This window comes from Alligator mississippiensis, chromosome 12 (assembly GCF_030867095.1).
Source record: "Alligator mississippiensis isolate rAllMis1 chromosome 12, rAllMis1, whole genome shotgun sequence".
Lineage (NCBI taxonomy): Eukaryota > Metazoa > Chordata > Crocodylia > Alligatoridae > Alligator > Alligator mississippiensis.
Window position 1 is genome coordinate 28,482,427 of NC_081835.1, and position 22,919 is coordinate 28,505,345.

General features: G+C 43.2%; 1 protein-coding gene across 4 annotated transcripts in view; it reads right to left on the bottom strand.

Annotated features, from left to right (window-relative positions):
* The window catches only part of HDAC11 (histone deacetylase 11), a 99,205-nt gene that overhangs the window by 14,875 nt on the left and 61,411 nt on the right, over positions 1–22,919 (bottom strand). For 3 of the 4 annotated variants that reach the window (XM_006275175.3, XM_059715826.1, XM_019495447.2), the window contains exons 6-8: positions 21,023–21,099; positions 17,601–17,663; positions 8,435–8,531 (exon numbers count right to left, since the gene is read on the bottom strand). In XM_006275175.3, coding sequence (XP_006275237.2) covers positions 8,435–8,531; positions 17,601–17,663; positions 21,023–21,099 — 237 coding nt within the window. The remainder of the gene's footprint in view (positions 1–8,434; positions 8,532–17,600; positions 17,664–21,022; positions 21,100–22,919) is intronic. The other variant, XM_014596830.2, reaches the window with a different exon arrangement.

Below are 22,919 nucleotides of genomic sequence, written 5' to 3' on the forward strand. Positions count from 1 at the left end.
AGAGGCCTAATCACTGCCTCTGGTGCCGGTGAGTGCAGGGCTTTTTTTTTTCCCTCAAGTGCTGGGACTAGGCTGGGGCCGGGCGGGGGATGGGATGGGGTCAGGCAAGGCAGTCATGGGGGCTTCTCCCACTACTGCCGCCTGGGAAGAGGCAGGCACAGCAGAGGAGCCACGGGAGAACCTGCAGCCGCCTGGCTGTGCCTGCCTCTCCCAGGCCAATCTGAATCACCCAATCTCTCCGAATCAGCACTGAGCTTCAGAAGCTGATTCAGCCAGATTGATTTGGGACAGTGATCCGAATCTCTGAATCTAATCACTGTCCTCTGAATCAGCCGAATCCGCACTATTCACACAGGCCTAATATACATCTCTTATTCCGATTCATAAAACAAAATCTAGTCTTCTTAAGTGTCTTTAAAGTGACTCCAATACTTCACTGTCAGTCATTTCCATACCTAATTTAATATTACGACACCTAAGTTAATTTTTTTAGCTAGAGATAAAAAGTCTCTGAAACAACACTGTGAACTGACAGCTGTTACCAGGAATGGCTAACAGAAAGCAAAGTTGCAGAAGAAAGGCTACTATGAATAGTGGGACATCATGACCATTAAAAGGAAGAGAAAATCATTAATATCAGAGGAATGAAGAGACGTTAGCAGGGATCAAATAGATTATAATGATCCATGAAGTCAATTGACTGCCTCAGAACTTCGTTTAATTGAAATGCCACCGCTCCTCCCAGGCTGTTGCTTTTAAAGTTGGGGTGGATCAGGAATCAAAGGGAGGTGCAACTGTACCACTGCACCACCCCTGACCCTGGATCTCCCCTGCCACAAGGGAATTGTGAAGATAAACAAAGATTATGAGGCACTCAGATACTACACATAACAGAGCCATATGTGATGGATAACTTGGCTACTAATCAGCAGGGATTCTAGAAATCAGTTTGCTATAGAAAAATACGGAACTTGTGTGTTTACAGAGAATCTTTAGAATCACTGGGGGGGAAAAAATGTACTGAAAATAATAGGCTTATGGCCACTGTAGCAGCCTGCTGGGGAAGAGAAGTCACCAGCACCCAAGGAAGTTGCCAAGATGGCAGCTGCCCCCTCCTCTCTCTGCCACTGATTGGCTGAGAGGGCTGCCTGTCGTGCAGCCCCATCCCTTTCCACCAATCAGTAGTGAGGGGCAGGGCCATATGAACAGCAGCCCTTTTGGCCACTCAGTGGTGAAGGGCAGAGCTGCCACTGGGACTCCTTAGCAAAACAGTTTTTCACATTGTTTTTTTTTCCCTAAACATAGTCATGATTTGCTAACATAGGCTTGGCACTTAAAAATCAACTAAATGCTTTGTTTCTTGGGAAACATTGCAACCTAGTCATAGTCCACATGCCAGAAATGTTGCCATTTAATATGAGTAAAAGAATGCATTGGCCATTCTTTCAAAATTCATCTGTTAGTAATTTACTGTTGATAGGCAGGATGTACTGTGGATGATCATTATTGATGCAAAACTTTGAAATGTGTATGCCTGAATGTAAATGAATAAAGGTTTTGTAAGTAAAAAAAAAATCCAGTCCTGCATGTGTTTCTTGTCAATCATGTAAACTAAGCAAGTGTGCAGTTTGTAGTGACAGTTACATTAAAAAAAATGAGGGCTATATTATGATAGTGTTAAAAAAAAAAAATCAAACCTGGCATAAATTTCTCTATCAAATATAACCAAATCAAAAGGTTAAACACATTTTAGGCTTTTGCCTTTTAATTTGACTAGTCCCAAAATTAATTATGACATGCCATCAAACTTGTACCATGGTTTTTAACAGCTGCATGAGTTTTATTCGTTTCCAAACAGCTTACAAGTTATTTAGAGATTCCTCAGTTTCTACATGCTTATAAAATTACAACATCTTCTCTAGTTATGTTGTAAATTACAATTCTGCAGGGAACATGATCCCTAGTTAGAGTTAGGTCATCCTGAATGAATTATTTTTCAGAATATTTAGTCTAATAAAAACACAGAATCAATTCTAAGTAGTGACAGTTGTCACTAAATCAATAGCAGGTGTAGCCTATTATTCTGATGTTTGGCATGCACTTTCCAAATATACTGCTAACAAGACTTTGTAACCCTGACACTTTGCACTCCAGAAATTCATCCACCACTGAGATGATCTTAAATAAACCTAGTAGGGGTTTTTTTCCTCCCTAATGACCAATGTGTTACAGATGCTTTATATATTTTCAGGTAAGATTACAGGACACTACCCTATAATTACCCTACCCTATTACTTTGCATGAAAAAAAATTTTTTTTTTAAATATCAAGCATCTAAGTCTAGTATAATATTTAAACAAATACAAAATAAAATCCTTGCCTCATGCATAAGGCCTTACTGAATTCGTGGCAGAAGTGGGGCATGCTGCGGCCCCTTTAAACTTGCCATTTTCCCCCCACATCCCCCCCTCCCCCACACTGATTGGGCAGGTGCCCTGCTCCTGATAGACAGGGAGGTGAAAACTGCGGTTTTAAATACGATACCATTTTTGTCTCCTTCCGCTGATTTGGCTGAGGGGCCCCGGTGGGCCCTCTGCTTGCTGCTGACTGCAGGGAGGCAAAGACAGCACCATATCCCTAAATTACCTGGACATATGCTGGGAGGAGCAGTAGGCCAGGTCTGCCCAGTGACACAGGTTCCTAACCTGCATACAAGACCTGCATCTAAGACAGAAGGTATGCAGTCCCACTAGAGGAAATGCCTTACTTCACTTGGTGCTGGCCACATGGGAGGGACTTGGTGGGGGATCTGCAGGTACAAGGTAATCTAGGTGATAGTGACCACCTGTTGATAGGATTCAATATTCCGCAAAAGGTGGGAAAGACAACTAGTAGGGCAGAAGTGCTAGACTTCCAGAAGGCCAACTTCAATGAGCTCAGGAGATTATATACAGTGGGACTGGGAGATAATAACATCGGTGAGTTGGGAGTCCAGGAAGGGTCCAAGTTCCTCAAGGGACTGATCCAGCAGGAACAGAGGGGTACCATACCAGTACACATAACGGGATGCAAAAGAGCCAATAAACCTTCTTGGCTAAACAGGAAAATCCAGGAAAGCCTGCAGGGGAAAAGAGAGGGTTAGAGGCTGTGGAAGCAGGGGACAGCCACCAAGGAGGAGTATACCTGCTTGGCTCACACTTGCAGGGAAGCAGTGAGGAAGGCCAAATGAGAAATGGAACTCAGGCTGGCAACAAAGATTAAGGGTAACAAAAAGTCCTTCTTTAAGTACATAGGGAGCAAAAAGAAGGCACAGGGTAATATAGGGCCACTTTGGGATGGACTAGCACAACTCGTAACAGATAGGATAGACAAAGCTGAGCTCTTAAACGATTTATTTGCATTTGTGTTCCTGGACATGGATACAAACACACCTCCCAATGAGACTTTAGTCTGGCTTGAGGTAGATACCAATCCACCAACGGTTAGCACTGACCTAGTGAAGGGGCATTTGGAGAGGTTGGACATATTTAAGTCGGTAGGCCCCGATGATCTCCACCCAAGGGTACTAAAGGAATTGGCTGGTGTCATAACGAAACCACTGGCACAACTGTTTGAGCACTTGTGGCACTCAAGACAGGTCCCAGAGAACTGAAAAAGGGCTAATGTGGTCCCTATTTTCAAGAAGGGGAGGAAGGAGGACCCGGATAATTATAGGCCGGTTAGGCTCACCTTTATTCTTGGCAAGACTTTAGAAAAAATCATTAAGGATCACAGTTGTGGAAAGCCAGCAGGTAAAACAATGTTAAGGGGCAACCAGCATGGGTTTATAGCATGCAGATCCTGCCTGAGTAACCTGGTCTCTTTTTATGACCAGGTCACAAAGTGCTTAGATGCAGGAGTAGAGGTAGATGTTATTTACTTGGATTTTAAAAATACTTTTGACAGTGTCGCACCCAATTCTTACAAGTAAACTAAGTAGCTGTGATGTGGATTTTTTCACGGTCAGGTGGGTGGAAAACTGGCTTATGGAATGAACACAGAGAGCGGTGGTGGATGGGTCAGTTTCTCCCTGGAGATATGGGCAGTGGTGTCCCCCCAAGGCTCTGTCCTTGGGCCAGTACTGTTCAATATCTTCATCAGTGATTTGGATGAGGGTGTAGAAAGCACTTTGCCCAAATTCACAGATGACGCCAAACTATGGGGTTTAGTAACCACACTAGAGAGTAGGGAGCGAATTCACGTGGATTTGGATAGACTGAGGAAGTGGGTGGATCAGAATCAGATGCAAATTAGCAAAGATAAGTGCAAAGTGCTATACCTGGGGTGAAGGAATCTCCAATATACCTATAGACTGGGAAGTACTATTCTAAGTAGCACAGCAGCAGAAAGGCATCTTGGAGTCATAGTCAATGCAAAGGAGAATGAGTTGCCAATGTGACAAGGTAATAAGTAAGGTTAACCACACTCTTTCCTGCATTAGTAGGTGCATCACAAGCAGGTCTAGGGAGGCGACAGTTCCTCTCTATGTGGCACTGGTAAGGCTGCAGCTGGAGTACTGCATCCAGTTTTGGGCACCACGCTTCAAAACATGTGGATAACCTGGAAAGTGTTTAGAGGAGGGCTACAGGTATGGCTGAGGGCCTGCATGTAAGATCCTATGAAGGCAGATTGAGGGACCTGAATCTCTTCAGCCTCTGCAAGAGGAGACTGAGAGGTGATCTTGTGGCTGTCTACAAACTCATCGGGAGGTCAGCAGAGAATAGGGGATACTCTGTTTACCAGGGCACCCCCTTGGGGTTACTAGAAACAATGGCCATAAACTAAAGGAGAGCATATTTAGATTGGACATCAGGAAGATATTATTTACAGTGAGGATTGCCAAAATATGGAATGGGCTTCCAAAGGAAGTGGTGTTTTCCCCTACCTTGGAGGTGTTCAAAAGATTAGACAAACACCTGGCTCTGGTTACTTGACCCCAGCGCTCTTTCCTGCCCAGAGCAGGGGGTCAGACTCGATGATCTAATAGGTCCCTTCTGACCCTAGAAATCTATTAAATCTATGTTTAAAACTGTAGTTATTGCTTCCATGCCAAACAGTAGTGAGCTGCAACTGGAGTAGTGACCTACCAGTCAGCAGTTGGGGGGGGGGGGGGGTGCAGGGGGATGTACAAATTAAAGGAGCCATAGTGTGCCCCACACTATGGCATTGAATTCAGTAGGGTCTTATGCAGGGAGCGGTACATAGGAAAATTTCTTTCAACATCTGACAGAAAAATTACTCATCAGAAAAAGTTATGAAATGCTATTCCATCTATGCTTCAAGTAGGATAAATACATAAAGTCAAAAGCCCGAGAGAGAATTGATCACAGGGTTTTCTGAGCTGTGTAGTGTGGAGTGTTAATGAACAGGGCTCATGTTCATTCTTTTGCTGAGGAAGACAAACAGATACATGCACTGGCCAAGATCAGAAGGTACGGGGTGCGCTCACATGTCTCTCAATGTACCAGGGTTTTTGGTTGTAGCCATGTTGGTCTAAGGACATAGGCAGGCAAGGTTCTTTGGGCAGATGTGATATCTTTTATTAGACCAACTGAGTAGTTGGAAAAAAGCTCTTTGCAAGCTTTCAGGCACAATCACCCTTCTTCAGGATAGGGAGTCTCTGCTATTCTGAGAGTCCAAGGACAGAAGAGACTCAGAACAGCAGAGACTCCCTATGTCTGAAGAAGGATGATTGCATCAGAAGGTTTGCAAAGAACTTTTTTCCAACTACTCAGTTGATCTAATGAAAGATATCATATCTACCAAAAGAACTTGCCTCCCAATGTACCAGACATTACTAAGGGCACCAGAGCTCAGCCATCCTTCATTGGCTGTCCAACACAGGCCCCCAACCCCCTGCTGTCCCCTCCACATGGGGGGAAACAGAGCCCCCTTTCCTGGCCCGTCAAGCTGGGGTCTGCCCAGATGGGGGGAGGCCCTGCATCATGGGGGAGGGGCTCCCCATCCCTGCCCAGTTGCACAGCCCTGCCCCCTGTAAGTCTCTGTCTCTGATCCACAGCAGGGAGAAGAGAACAAAGTCTCCCACCCGGTCTCAGCCCCCCCACCTGGGGCTAGAGTCTGCCCAGCAGGGGGGAGCCCTATGCTTTGGGAAGGGTTCCCCTACCCGGCAGCGGGCATAGGAGTGCTTTATAGAGGCAAGGATCAGGTCCCACTGCCCGGCACAGGCCTCTTGGTGCATCCCAATGGAGCTCAGCACCAGTAGCAGACCCCAGCTCAGAGGGGGGTGAGACAGGAGTGGGGGAAACCACCTGGGCAGACCCCAGCTCTGGGGGGCCAAAACTAGAGCTCCTCCTGCCCCCTGCAGGTCAGAGGCAGAGACTTGCAGGGAGCAGGGCTGTGCAGCCAGCCCTGCTGGTGGGGAGGTAGGAGGGGAGAACCCCCAGCGGAGTCGGCCCCCCAGCTGGGCAGACCCCAGCTCAGGGGGAGCCTAGGGCTGTGGTGGGGGGCTCCATTCCCCTGCCTCTCCCCCCCCCCACCCCCCCAGCTGGGCTGTTTAACTGGTGGCCACATGCCACAGTTGTGACTCCCCAGTCACTTTGGCTGCAAAAGCAGCCAGAGTCTCTGGACTTCCCCTCCCTCCTTCAGCTTCAGTGTTCTGTGACTACCTAAGGAGCAGTGCAGCATGGCACAGCATGGCGCAGGGTGCTCAGGGTGAGACCAGGGCTGGCACAGTGCAGCGATGGGAGTGAGTGGAGATGTCAATGTGGCAGACAGCTCAGGGGCCTGTGTACCCCACTGGTGCAGCCTGAAGGGCATGCAGCCACTTCAAAGTTGGAGAGCTCAGAGCTACCTGATAAATTATAAGCTAAGCAAGTGCCTTTGCAATTGGTCCCTGTGGCCTACCAGAGAGGACTATGACCAACAAAGCTACACTGCCAACGTTAAGTGTCTCTCTCTATATCTAGCTAGTTCCATTTTATAATAAACAAGATTATTGAGATGTCACTCTCTCTGTTTTGTCAACAAGTTCTGATCATTGCTGCTGTTTTTCTTCATTGTTTGCAAATGCCTCAAATCAAATGGAACAAACATAAAAAGGTGGATGCCTTTAGAATTGATAGGAAAATGCCCTTTTACTGAGTTGAAAAAGTCTTGTTTAGAAATTTGGGCTCTATAAACTTTGACTGCATTCAAGGCAAGATTACATAGGAACTCTTGGATTCTTAGAGGGTCTGCTTCAGGTTTAGAGACTCTGAAAGATCCAGTAGTCAACTGATGGATCCATCCTAAGGCTAGAGGACTTGGAGGTTTCCAGTGTTCAGGGAAATTGATGTTCTTGTGGGTTTCACTAAGAGCTGTGAGGTCTTGGAACTCTATTATTTGCTGGAAATTTCAAAAAAGTTTGTTTCAAATCAAATACACATTAAAAGAAAATGACATTTTCTGCAAACTGGAAACCAGGTTTTATTTTTTTTTCTGACAAAATATGATCCAGGCATAAGAACTCTTAAACAAGTAGTAATACAATATACTTCTTATCAGACCAAATTTAGGAGACAACTGGCCTTTTAAATAGGACCAAACTACCAGTAGATGGTGTAACTTGGTAAAAATGATGAAAAACTCATGCCCCCAGAAGTAAACATTTAAGACAAACACAATGACCTAAATGGATTACTTTGAAGTTGACTAAAAGTAGGAAAATACAGCCAGCCAGCTGTCCCTAAATGCAACAAAGAACTTTGTTCCCTGATGTGAAAAATATAGAAAACAAATTAAACCATTCCCATTTCTGTTTTTAATTTGTATGGTTTTCAAATACCGCCCACCCCCTAAAAAAACTAAACAAAAAGCAACCCCCACAATCTACCTCTAAAGTCTGGCCTATGCTATAAATTTTTGCTAGTATAGCAATGTTATGTGTGTGATACATGTGATATGTGTGTGTTTCCTAGTCTACCAAGAGCCCTAGGGCAAACAGGCATAAGACTCCTCTTACCAACACAGCTAATTTCAGTTGGGAAAAAGAGATGCTGTCAAAAGCACTTTTTTGCCAGTGTAAACTGCATCTCCTCTATAGAGGCAAACTTTCTGTTTGGTCTTGACTAAAGGAAGAAGTATAACTACAGCCTCCTTCTAAAAGAATGAAGTACATCTCAATGACTTCTTTTAATCAAGTTGTATGCAAATCTCAGCCAACAAAAGAACCAGAAGGAAGGGACTAATCAGAAAAGACGGACAATGCAAATGTTTACTGCAACCATTTGCTAGTTTTGCCATTATGACATTTATTTTGCCAACGTCACCAACCTTTTGCATAACGTTGCTGCATACCATATTTCATCACAGAATGAACGTAATTTCATTACAGGTATCTGCTCTGTTACAATTAAAAAACAACCTTTAGGATCATATCAGTTCAAAAAGTACTTACGTTTAGCAAATCCATCCCCTGGATAAATATACCTATTGTATACATCCATGATGTATACCCTTTGATCATCCATGAAGTCCCTTTCATGGCCATTCCCCTAAGGAGAAATTACAGTTGGTTAATTCTAGCAAATCCATGAAGAATTAAAAAACCTGTGAGCATTAAGGAAATAAAGATTACAAAGATGCAGTATTTAAAGTTCCATACACATTCACTTACTGGTTTCCTTAAAGGTTTTTCTCTTATATCAGTTTCATATTCAGCTTTGTTAAATCAGCATCATAATAGGCATCTGAAGATTTAGAAGTATTACAGTGCCCCTTGTAAAAACTGGGTATTGTTCTTTAGCTTTCTTACTGAATCATTCAGTGTCACAATGAAAACCTGTGACCAAGAGCAGAAAATCAGATCTCCCAACTTTTAGCTCTGTAACTGAACCAACATCATTTTATATTCCAGAAATTTGGCCACTATTCAGAGGAGCTTAACCAGGATCAGAGGTTTTTTTGATAACCAAAAAAATTTAAATTGATTTTCAGGAAAGGTCATAGGGGAAAAGATTCATGTAATGTAACAACACATTGTAACATTGTATTTTATCACTATAAAGATAATAATTTCTACTGAAATATTAGACTAGGGAATAAGGAAGGATGGGGAGGGGGGAATCATATAATTTTGCTTCCTCTCTCTTCTTTGAATTCCAGTATTATATTAGTAGCTAAAATAAATAACACCTTCATTTTTTCTGGACAACAAAGGTAATTAGTCTAACAATACAGACTGAGCAGTTTGTAGAACAAGTCCACGTGCTTCCACCTCTTAGATCTTTATTAGGTAGGATTTATGCTGAAAATCCTAGTACCAAATATGAGATTTGCTCTTGGTATACATAGTAAATCACTTCTCCAGTAGAAGGTATTCTGTACTCCACAAGCCTGGAGTCAGGCTTTCCATTGCAAATACTGAAGGTCAAACTCATCTCCTGTAAAGACAGCTGTGATGATTATGTATGCTGAACTAATTATAACTAGTTTCTTGTTTCTTCTGGGATACCAAACAATACTCAGAAATAGCATGCTGAGGAATTATATGCAAGAAAAAATATGTTTATACTCTGGCCACAAGATGGAGCTACAACTCAGTTTAAATTTGCAACACACTAATTTATTGGGATAGTTTTATCCCTATAGCTAAGAACCATAAAATATAATTAAACACCAGGGCTGTTCTGAATAATTAATAATCAAACGCAGTAATTGATTATTTGATGAGTTTCTATAACCAGTCATTCAGATCATATCCATTAATTTTTGCTGACTGAATGTTTGAGAAAGTGGTGAAGTATTAGTAAAAACTGGAACTAGTGTAATTAATACATTTTTCTAAAAGATCTACTAGTTATCTATAGAACTGAGCTACAGTCCCTGTAGCTGAAAGAGAAGCCAATATGACCTTGTCTCTGCTATCCTCTTTTCTTTAGTTTGCAAGACAACTGTAGAGGTATACATCTTTTTCTCTCAGTGACATGAAGAAATCACACACACACACACACACACTGCATTAATAAATGTAAGATGTGCATGTGTGAGCATATGTACCTAAGTGTGATTTCTGCATCAAGCTGAGAGAAAACCCTGACCCCTCCCCCAAAATGTCTGAAAAGCAAAGAAAAATTTCATATGCATAAAAATGTATTTCTTGTATTAAAAGATTAACTTGAATTTCAGTACTATTAACATCGGTTTTAAAAAGTGAAACTTAAAAATAATCCTAATAAATTTGTAGTGGTTGAAATGTTACTGTAGCCATGATGGTTAAAAAATGTATTAAAGATATAACGGGGAAGTGCTGTTCTGCTTTGTTTTGTGATAGCCTTTATTTAACCAACAGAAGAGTTGGGAAAGAAGTCTGACAAACTTTCAGGCACAAAGTACCATTCTTCAGGTCTTGGAAAGAAACTAAACTAAATAACAGAAAAAAATTCTACTTCGACATCTTGTATTCCTTAAATGATTGTTTTTATTTATATGAAGTTAAGCAATTGCCTTCCTTTTTTGCTATCAGCAAATCATTATTTTATTTCAGCCAATGATTAGCATAAACATTTTTCACAAAGACAGCCCAGAGTCTAAAATGAATGCCTAAAAGCTTAATGGGTTTGGATTTACAGAACATAACCAAACAGAGAGTGTGAGTGTGGAGCACAACATGATCAACATCAGCACTAAATAACCTCCTTGAGGATAAGCTAAGCACTGACCAATAGCAGCTTTATAGGGCAAAGCATACGAAAAAAAGATTAGCCTTTCATTGTGCCCTAAAGGCCAAAGTATTCCTGCTACATGAACAGAGGTAAATTCTGGAGTCAAGCACTCTCATTCTGAGTCCCAAGACAAACAAAGGAAGGGACTATTCAAAGATACAACAGCTAATTGGAGTTGTCAAGATAGGTGGTCTCTTAGGGATCTAGACCCAGACTGTATTGATTTTCTCTATGTAGGACTGCAGCTGGAAATGAACAGACAGCCCACTGCAAAAGTCACAGACTAAGTAGCATGTGTTCTGCTTGAGAGCTCTACTTTATATTTTAAATCAAGGAAATTTACATCAGGGCTTACTTAGTCTGCAGAAGAGAAGACTGAAGGGGAATATGATTGCAGCCGTTCGCTACCTGAAGGGTGGTTCCGAAGAGGATGGAGCTGGACTGTTCTCAGTGGTGGCAGATGACAGAACAAGGAGCAATGGTCTCAAGTTGCACCAAGGGAAGTTTAGGTTGGATATTAAAAAAAACTCTCTCACTTGGAGGGTGGTGAAGCACTGGAATGGGTTACCTAGAGGTGGAATCTCCATCCCTGGAGGTTTTTAAGGCTTGGCTCAACAAAGCCCTGGCTGGAATGATCTAGGTGGAATGGTCCTACTTTGAGCAGGTGGTTGGACTAGATGATCTCCTGAGGTCCCTTCCAACCCTAATTTTCTATGATTTTATGTTAAACTCACCTGCGCCCCCAGGCTGGATACAGACTGCAAGAAGCCCCCCTGGGCCAAATCTGGACACAGTAAGAATGGCAGGCTAAGTGGTGGTTCTGGGTTTAATACTTCCCTTCATTGCCAACACATGTGCCCATCTGTGGCTGGGAATTCAGTAGCAGGTCCATCCCTAAAGTCCTGCAAGACTAGGTGAGATGCCTCTATGTGCCAAATCTGGCCCACAGACCACATATTTGACATACCACTAAAAAAATCATTCCATGCCCAGAGGATGCAAACAAACAGATTAAGAGTGGTTTGATAAATAAAAATAAAGTAGGGCTTGTGTGTTTTTTGTTCTTATAAATAAGACTTGTTTAGGAATCCATCCAAGACATTCCTTAATCTAGCTTTTCTTTAGCTTATTGAATTCAAAACATCTAACCGTGAAATAAGCATGCACAAGAATGCAAGATGATCTTCACTCACAGAACTCCAAGTTCAACTGAGATATACAATGGAAGGGTTGCCCTTACCAAAGAATGCTTTAAAGTTGATTGTAACAGCACAACATGTCGGAAGCTGCAGTGGCAAGAAAAGATTGTTTTCTTTGGCTCTCTCCTCAAAAGTAAGAGTTCTAAGGGATAAATCCACAAAAGAAGGGCAACTTACAGTTGTTCATTTCTACTGGTAGAAAAACAGCCCAGAAGCTGGAGCATATGTGCGTTCCATCCCCATGGCTCAAGAGCTACACAGGTGAGCTCTCCAGCCAGGGGCACTAGAAGGCTGCTCCCTGGCCCACTAAGTTAAAGCACCACCACTGGTATTTTGAAGCATGGGGATGCTGACATGACACCAAGGCTGCTGTAGTATGCTAATTAGCAAATCAAGTCTGCTCCGACACATGCTAACTAGCAAGTGTGAAAGCAGGCATCCGGCATGTGTATAGGTGCCCTATCTGCCTGTCAGAGCTCTTATCAGGGGAAGTCTCTTAATATCAAAATGTGTGCATGGCTGAAATATGTGTTCCCTTCTCTACCTGAAAACCTAACAGCAAAAGGCACACATCAGTTTGTGAATTTTTTGTCTCTGTAAAAAATAATTGTTGTCTGAAATAATTGTTTTTGGAACCCAGAACACACGATGGTTAAAGTGTGGATGTAACCATGAGCTTTACAAAGCCTTCACAGTTGCATTTGCTCAGAGACAAAACCAAAGAATACCAAAAAGGAAGAATTAATACTTCCAAAAAGAAGCAAAAAAATAAAAGCCAGTAGAATGGGATACTGTTTCCTATTTTCCAGTTCCTGGTTTATCATGCAGGAAAAGATTTAGATATAATAAGATGATTCCATGCGATTCACCTTGAAAAGAGCTGATCTGAATAAATTATTTCTCTCCAGAAGGTTCATAATAAATAGGGCTGTGTGAAACAGCACCATTCCGATTTGACTTGCATTTCAAGGGAACAGCGTTTCATTTCAAATTTCATTTTGATTTGAAACTGCTGTTCCGTTTCATTTTGTCGAAACAGTTTTGCTGTTTTGACGCTGTTTCAATGTTTTGCCCATAGGCTATTATGGGGAAACTCGAAATAGCCTACAACTGTGTCATTTCTGACTTGATTTAGATGAAACTTGCAGGAAGCCTGCCACATTTCAAGGAGATAGGTGGAGGGGTTTGGGGGAAATTGCACCTCAATCTGAGGAAAAGCAAAACTCATGACATTGGTGACACTGTGTGTGTTAAGGCGCAGCATGGTGAAAACTGCAGAGGTGGTGGCCCCTGCTGAGGCCATGAAGACTGCCAGCTTTGAAGGAGATAGGTGCAAGGGGCTTCTGGGTTCTGGGTGCTGACAGGCAAAACTCGTGACATGGGCGATTGTGGGACTGTGTCCGTCTTGGGGCACAGGGGGGTAAAAACTGCAGGCCTGTCAGCTGTCAAGGAGATAGGTGCAGGGGAGTCTGGGTTCTGGGGCCCCGCACCTCTGGCTGTGGACAGACAAAACTCGTGACATGGGTGGGTGACATTGTGTGTGTGTTAAGGTGCACCCTCACTCAACTGACACCGAGGCAGAAAGCAGGGAGGTTCAAACAATGCTGCCTTTTATGCAGTTTTTCCATCCCTCCCCCAGAGCACTGGGATTGGAAGGGACCTCAGGGAAGGATCACAGTCAATAAAGAGAGTACTCCTTCCCTCCCACCCCTCCCTCTCCTTACTTTAGTTTCTGTTTCCCTGCAGGCAAGCCCAGCTTAAGCTTCGAAACTTGAAACATTTCAAAAATTTCGAAACATTTCAACTTGCCTCATTTTGTTTCAAGGCTGTTTCAAAGCTCTCTGTTTCGTTTTAATTTCGCTGTTTCAAGCTCGAAATGAGTTGAAACAGCATCAAAATGAAATTACTGGCAAAATTTCGCACAGTCCTAATAAGAAACCAAAAGTCAAAACATTTCAATTACTGATTATATTTACACAGCTTACAAGTACCCCCACCCCAACCTTGCAGAAAACAGAGACCCTCAACTCAGCAAAGCATTTAAGCTTTCCGGAGTGAAGTTTAAGGCTCCAACATGCTTTACTGAGCAAGGAAAGACTGCTGAATTTTAACTTAATAAGCAGCAAGAATTTATGGATTCATCCCTTTGCTTACATGACATAATTTGTCTGGGAAACTTTTATGGGAAAAGAAGACAAATAAATTACAGGGATACATCCAATTATGTATACAGGTATGTCACAGGGCACTGAGGTGCCCTGCTCCTGAAGAGGGGAAGCTGCCGGGGAAAGAGCTCTAGCAGGGAATAAAGAGCCCAGCTGTGGGTTGCCTGGGCAACGAGGAGGTCAGCTGACCAAAAGGGGCACGGCCTGGCTCCCTTATAAACCCAAGGAGCTGAAGCCAGAGGCAGTTCCCTGCCAGCAGCTATTGAGGAAGGAGCTCTCTGCTGCAGAAGAGAGGAGAAGCCTGCTGAAGGAGCAGCACATGATGGAAGTGGGATGAAGAACCCCGGTAGGCAAAGCGTGATTATAGCCGGGCGGCTTATGTTTAAACTATAGCCAAGAGGCTCGAGTTTGTGTTGCTGTTTATCACCGGTGGTTTGGCTGAGGCTATTAGGGGTTGGAGGAGGCCTCATAGGGGACTCACAGCAGTGTGAGGACCCAAGCGCCAGTGAGGGCGCAGCATTTGGGGTGCATAGACCCCAGCTTCAGAGAGGGGCAGTTGAAAAGCCCCAGAGAAGGGGGCATTGCTGAGAAGCCCCAGTGCAGGCATGGTGAGCCCCTGAGAGGGGGTGGCTTTACTCAGAAAAGCCCTGAGAGGGGGCACAGGAAGAGAGAGAGACAGGGCTGTCCAGAGCCTGAGTGCCAGAGAGGGAGTGGAGACCAGAGAGACCGAACAATGTCTATTCCAGCTGCGAGGTTTGGGGTGTGGTAAAAGGGGTGTTCGGAGCCACGCATAGCCCATAAGGCTAGGGTGCCCCAAAGCACCCGTTTGCAGGACAAGACCCACAAGGGGTCCGGGAGTCCACGGGGCCACAGGTTACAGCAGACCGCATCCAAGAAGACGTAAGGCAGCCTCCCTAACATATATTGGAACATCAAAGATGCGGCGGGCGAGAATCTGAGGGTACCCTTGGGCCAACTTGGCATGGGAAGGGGGCCTTGAGATCACGGCTCTCCTGTAGGACCCTGCCGTGACAAGATAAAACAACAGATAAGACTTCAGTACTTCCAGCTCTCATGATTTTACTGGGCATCTTACCATATTTAATGGTTCTTTAAACCCCAACTACTGGAATCAAGTAGTTAGGGCAAGATCTCAACTTCCACTAAAAACAGGAAATTCTGAACTCTTTCAGTCCTGAAGACAGAGAACTGAAAACAAACAGTACATCCTAAATGCAGGAGGAAAACAAAGTCAACCCAGAATGGAGTATTATATTTTCTTACTGCATGATTTTAAGTCCATCTTAATGATTTCTGAGGTCTGATTCATTTTTAGACACCTGGCAATGGCAACACTGGCATTAATATTGTTTGTGAATGATACTCGCTCTACAATCAAGCTTCTAGTATTTCAGCCTGGAGGTATGATGACCAAACTAATCACCCAAAGCCAAAATCCACATCAATCACCTCTTGGCATGCTCCCAGCAGAACATTTCTCAAGTGCACTCTACTTATCCATTTCTGCTCTGCACAAGTCAATCTAGAGAAGGACCTGGGAAAGGCACCCAGATGGCTCTATTGCTGGTGTTCTCAAGGAAGGGGAGGGTGAGGGTCAGAGGGGCAAGATCCTACAGAAAGCTGCTTTGGAAAGTGCCACAGAACAGCATCTAATAAAGTGAGTTTCAGCTCACAAAAGCTTGTGCTATATGTACTTTAATTAGTCTACAAGGTGCAAATCTACCTTGCCTTCTAAGTACCACAGAAGCCTTATATACATACCCTTAATCTGCAATATAGGGAACCTGCTGATGACATGGCTACAGGACCCTTAAACTGGTGAGCAACATTAAGAACACCCCCCTTTGCACCTCTGAATTCAAAATCCTATCTCAGTATCTCTAAATGACCTTTGCTGGCGCTTTTCTTGCCATGTGAGGCAAAAAAGTTTAAAGCCCACAGCTTAAGATGCAAGAGATAAAAATCATGAAAAGTTTAGAAGCTAAAGTATAAGTGAGCAAGTGACCAAAAAATGTCAGTAAAGGATGAACAACAAACAATAAAAATGATATGAATATTTGACTAAACATAATCTAGGTAAGCTAATCGGCACTTGAGAGAATCATCAACTGAAGCTGAATATCAATGGTACTTTGTCAGAAACTATCAGACTACTGATTGGCAGACAAAGAAATAGATAAGAGCAGATTTTCCAGTAGCTTAAAGCAGGGGTATCAAACATACAAACTGTAGGTCTTAGACCAGGGTGGGCAAAACGTGGCCTGCGGGCTAGATGCGGCCCACCAGGCCATTCTCTCTGGCCCGCGGGGCCCCTAAAAAATTTAGAAAACTAATATTTATCTGCCCCTGGCTGCCTGTCATGAGGTCCTCAATGGCTTGCTAAATACAGTAAGCAGCCCTCCACCTGAAGTAATTGCCCCCGTCTTAGACCAACCAAGGAGCCAGTCTGGCACATGACTGGACCTGGAGCTGTGAGGATCAGCATGGGGTGCACACTGCATGCAGCTCTCCACCACCATACTTACCATGCACACTGGCTTCAGGGCTAGTCTGGATTGGGCTACGCTGAAGCCAGGGTACAGGGAAGATCCAGTACAGCATGCACCCCATGCTGCCCTGCTAGTGTCACATGCTGCACTCATAGTGCCAGGTCCAGCCTACGCACCATATGCAACATGTGTCAGCCCCTCTCTGGGGTTTGCACTACAAGTGCCACAAGGGCTGCTCCATATCACATACAGCACCAACAGTGCCAGATCCAGCCTATGAACCACGCCAGCCCTCTCTGAGGTTTGCGCTACAAGTGGTGTGCAAGCTGCAACTCTGTGCTTGTAGTATGGCACACTGCCTACTGGCCCTGAGTGCTGGCTCTGGCATGTACAGATGGCCTGGGGTTCAATTTGGACCGGCCCCAGAGCCAGCACAAAAGACCGGGTTCAGTGGGGTATTGCATGCAACGTGTAGCCCTTGCAGACTCCCTGCACTGAAGGCAGCACCCATGAGGCCAGGTCCAGCCCTCACACTGACTGCAGTGCAAGCCCCAAAGTGGAGCCATCATGCACCGACTGTGGCCCAGGAACATACTACATGCAGCACCCCAATGAACTGACCCTGCATGCTGATTTTGGGATGATGTGATCCAGCCCGCAGACCTGCCCAGGGGCCCTCACCTGGCCCACAGTACCAGATGAGTTTGACACCACTGACTTAAAGAAATGAGAAGCAATTCCATAAGTAGAGTGAGAAAATATTTTAATAATATAACATTAATTTAAGAAACATCAGGTAAAGTAATGAAATCAAATATATTATCATGCTTGATTTGATGTCAACAATGCTAAAAATTCATTTCTAAATTAAAGTTTTCTGTTGCACTAGGTTTAACTTTGCACTCTGTAACTTAGATTTTTATGATCTTATTGTTATATTATAAAGATATTATAAAGATGATATCTACTGATGACTTCTTTTTTTGGCAAAGCACATTTACAGTACTGAATAGAAGAATCACTCACCTGATGAGCATCCAGATCTATAATTGTGGCCTTAGAAACTCCTTCTACTCTTTCAAATAAAAACTGGAATTATAGGTTCCATGGGAAAAAAAAAAGAGTTATGAAATTGAATGAGATCAAATTAGAAGCTTGATATTCACATCATATATTTCAGTTTTGAGCTGAACACAAAGCGTACATGCGCACACACACACAACCACACCCACTTTTCACAGTCTAGCTCAGTGGCCCCAGATGCCTGGGTCCCCCGAGGAGTCAGAACTATGCCACAGGAGCAGCAGCACAGGATTTTTTGTCCCAAGTTTCCAAAGTAGGTAAGACATCCTCAGCATCCCCTCCTTCCATTCTATGCTCAGTGGCACATCCCCTTCCCTCCTGTTCCTCCTTCCTTCTCTCTACTTATGCCTCTGAGGAAGGGGAGACGCACTTGCCACTGATACTATCCATGGCTGATGTGGGGACCAGAGAGGCCCCAGAGCCGCTCCTGCCCCACTCCAGCTGGGGCTGCAGGGATCAGCTGCATAGCAAGCTGGGCTCATCCAGAGACAATGGCAGCAAAGGGAGTGGCCCAGGAGCAGGCAAACCCATCCACTGCAGCCACTGTCCCTGGCTGAATCCAGCTCCCTACACAGTCACTCCCTGCAGCACAGCTGAAGCACTGGCAGCAGGCAGGTTTCCTCTTCTTGCACCCAGAGATGTGAGTAGAGAGAGCCAGGAAGGGAATGAGAGAGGAGGGGACATACTACTGAGCTAGAATAATAGAAGAGGGAAGGGGAGATTCTTACTGCTTTCAGGGACTTAAAAGAAGTTCTTAGCTGCTTCTCCTGCAGCATGGTCTGCCAGTCCCATTGGAGGTGGGGGGGAAGGGAGAGGGCAGGAGGCAAGGCTACAAGTGAGGGAGTAAATCCACCAAAGGTGCAGGTCACTGCTCCTGCACCTCACTTTTCAAAATCCTAGATCCCTCTAAGCGCGCGCGTGCACGCACGCACGCACGTACGCACACACGTGTAACAAATTAACAGCTAGGTCATTCTGAAACTTCATTATAGAAAGTTTATATATGGAAGAGATATGGAATTATAGACTATTTTCTGAGGTTATAAAACTATCTTTTTGAGAAGCTTATGGACCAGATATACAAGAATACACAAGTCATATCTTACATATGACCCTATTTTATAGGCTGCTTTTCCGAGTTAGGTCTTGTAACTAAAAAAAAAGTACTGATTTTTTTTTTTTTTACTGTATTTATTTATTAAGAAGATGCAGTGCAGGTTTATTGTAATCAAGGACTTATATTTCTCAAGTATTATGTAGGGAATTCACCATATCTTAATTATAGTGACACGTCAGACTATATTCATGTAAAAAAAACAAAACCTCTCTCTCTCTCTAAGAGTTGGCAAATGTTCTGGTAGGATCAACTTGGCTGAAGTTATTCATAAACCAGCACTGAAATGCATTTAATTGCTCTTCCACATGGCTGAGAAAGTATATTAAAGATATTCAAAAATGTTTTGAGGCATAACCATAACAAGTCTTAATTGTTAACACATGAATGGCAGACATATCTTCTGTACTTGGGTAAAATATGGTAGAATTTTGGCCTCCCAATTTGCGCTGTAATGAGTGGGAGACTAACTTCAGATTAATCTTTGAGATGCGCAGGCTAGCATACACAAAACCAGTTATTTCTGATATTATTTTATCTCATGACTTGTTATGCAAATGTACTCCTGTGAAATTTTAAGTATTTGTTACAAGAGGTTCTTCCTTCAACTTAAGTATACTTGCTTGTTTGCAGAAAATACAATACTAAATATGGTCAAGCATTCCAGAATTTTCCCCTTCCCTGTCAGAGGTTATTTTAGAGGCATCCATACTTTTTGCATGAAACTTTATAAGCCGGATACTGTGACTGGATCTGGGAGGGAGGATGCCTTTCTTTGACTGCCGTCTTTGTTGCAAACAAGGGATACTGTGGGTCCAATTGCAAGATAAGGACAGCTCCCACTGAGGATTTTAAGAGATTATTAATCTATGGTAACTGGAAAGTATTTTACAGAGAGAGAATTGTGACAACATTTTATTTATTTTCAAGACATCTGAACTTGAAGCTCTTCACCGCATATCTAGCACCACTTCAATGGTAATCAATAGGGCTGTGTGAAGCTTTGGTAGCCAATTCAATTCGGAAGAGATTCAGCCTGATTTGGTGGCCAAATCTCTGAATCTGAATAAAAACTGGAGATCAATTTCAAAGATCCAAATTGAATTGGAAGCCTCCGAATCAATTCAGAAAAAATTTGGCGCTGCTTCAGAGATTCAGCCATAGACTAAACAGACAGCAGTTCTCACCACGCTGGACAGAGCTGCGTCCAGATGGTAAGCTGGTTGTGGTGGGTGGAAGGAGGATGGAAGGGGTGTGGGGAAGGGAGGGATTGAGGCTGGGACAAGCTGCTCAGCTGGGGCAGGGGAGTGCAGGACTTGAGGGAGGGGTAGAGGGGGGTCGCAGGATGCAGGCATGGCAGTGCTGGGAGTGGGAGCTATGCCTTGCTGCCGCTTGCCCCCTTCCGCCTGGACTCTTCCCAGGGTGTGCGGGCCCTGGGATCTGTGTGCGGGATGACAGCAGTCTGCTGCTGCTGGCAAGCGATATTAGTTGTGTATTGAACAGTTTGAGGTACAATTTCACAAAAGCCCCTGCACCTATCTCCTTGAAATTTGGCAGGCTTCACAACCTCAAAAGGGGCTACCACCACTGCAATTTCATCCAAATCAGGCAAGAAATAACAAAGTTATAGGCATTTTTATGATTCCCTGTTATAGCCTATGGGCAAAATATCAAAACACATTGAAACAGCGTCAAAACAGCGAAACAGTTTCAACAAAACGGAGCAGTGCTTCGAAACAGTGAAAGGAAACACTGTCCCTTTGAAATGGCAAAACGGAAGTCGAAATGAAACGATGCTGTCTCACACAGCCCTACCCCATGCCCCTTCCCTCCCCGCTCCACCCACTGCAACAGACTTACCAGCTGGAGGCAGCTATGTCCAGAGCAGTGAAGACTGCTGCCTCTCTTTAGTCTATGGCTGAATCTCTGAAGCGGCACTAAATCTTCAGATCTGATTCAGCCAAATTGAAGCAGGGCAGTGATTCGAATCTCTGAATCGAATCACTGTCCCTCCGAATCAGCCGAATCCGAAGCGAATACTTGCCGCTTCGCACAGGCCTAGTAATCAATGCATACATTATATGCTGTAACATCAGACACTAAACAACATTCAGATCAATCCCCTTCTAAATATTGGGTGTTTTTGTTCCTATCAATTAGGATATAAATGAGATTACAGTTTTGATTACTCTAAAATAATATTTTTTTATTTACACAAAAAGTAGAGAATTTTTTTTTTACATTTTCTTACCTTAATAGCCAGTGTGATATCAGCATATGCACAAAATCCTCCACCTTTATCACTTGAACAGTGGTGAAAGCCACCCCCTAAATATAAGGGGGAAAAAATTACAGAGTAAAAAGCTAGATACTGTGGAGTACAAAATGATCACTGAAAATACAGGGTCAGTGAGTAAGCTGAGGTCTTTCTTTAATTGAACAAAGAATCTAAAATTTCCAGCCTAGTGTGGTGCCTACTGGTCATAATGTTTGGCTTATTAGGTCCCAAGATAAAGGAGCTGTACATGCTGAACTTAAATTCTTGCAACTGTACAAAGAATTTGACACACATGACACGGATGTATAAATGCAAGGTAGAGATCTAATAGGGCAGCTGTGGCATGAGGCAAGCAGGCTGTCATGCTGCTAGGGATGTGAAAGGTTAAATGATTGTTTAACCAATAAGTGCAGCAATAACCAGTTAGCATACTGGTTATCCTTTAGCTCGGGGCCTGTGCAGTCTGGCAGGGCTTGCCTCCTCCCCTTGTGTCCAGTCAAAGGGCCAAGTCAAAGTGTTATAGGTTAATCATTTAACTGATATAATAAGAGGAAGTTAAATAAATGTTGTTAAAGTATTTACATCCCTAAATGCTGCTGTCAGCTATTTTTGCACCCCCATCCCAAAAGGCATTGTCCAGGGCTGCTACCACAGTCATGCTACTAATTCAGGGTGTCTCTGTGCTTTACCAACTCCTAGTTATGTCTGCAGGGCCTGGGGTGGTGTGGGCACTAAGGCCCACCATTGACAGCCCAAATATTGCAAGTTTGAGGCCATAGCAGAAGTGCTAATGGTGTGGCTGTGTCCAATTCCAATTAATCTGCAAATTCCGCTAAATACCTTGTCATAAAAACACAAAAAAGAAATGAAGTTGTGTCTGCAGGTTTAGAGTAAAACATAAGGCCAAGTCTTTCCCACTTTGAGGAAGATGAACAACAATTATGAGGGTGCTTCAGAAACAAATGGCAATTTCAAAATAAAATCATTCTGTGTGCAACGATCATTTCCTGAACCACATCACTGCTCTACATAGTCATATATAAGAAGGCAGGCCAGAGTAATTCCATAGCAATACTTAATGATATAAAAAGGAAGCGACTAAGAGGTGCAGGCATCTGTTTTATTATTTGTGGGTTTCGTTTGTTATTTATACTGAGTATTTACTTTTGGTGTGGGATGAGCTAGCAAATAATAGGAAAAATACTGAAAGAGACAGATGTATTACCATACATTTTATATAGCAAATCTGTTTTTGTTAAATGTTTTTACAGATAAAAATTTGCACAGAATTTTTCTTTTTAAGCACGACAGGTTGCACAGATGCTCATTACGTGGGAATTACTATCTTTAGAAATGGTACAAGACTATACAGAGATAGTGGTTAGAAACTTCAGCACTGGTGGCTTCCATGAAGTCCACTAAACAACCTTAATATGATACACAGTTCTGCTTTTATAAATACCACCCCTTTTTGCTCTGTTATAGAAAAAGAACCATATTGATTTTAATTATACCCTTACAATTTATTCAATTCAATTAAAACAAGCAAAATAATCAGTCATTCAACTGGCCTGCTGGAAAATATTCACCAAACAATTAAATATATATGTAACATCAACACTATTATTTCTCTCAATTGTCATTGAAGCACAATAGGTTTTGAAGTTTTGTACGGACGGTATTTCATTTCTTGATTGAGGAAATGGCTATTCTTAATTCCCATGTAATACATCTTTTTCTGAAGGACCCTATTTTTTTTTAATACTATGGCAGAATTGTTGCTATTGCTGCACATATATTTAGCAGAATAGTGCAATTAGGTGTCACTGTTATTTATTTACTTCATGAAGAGATTTGCATGCAAATGTAC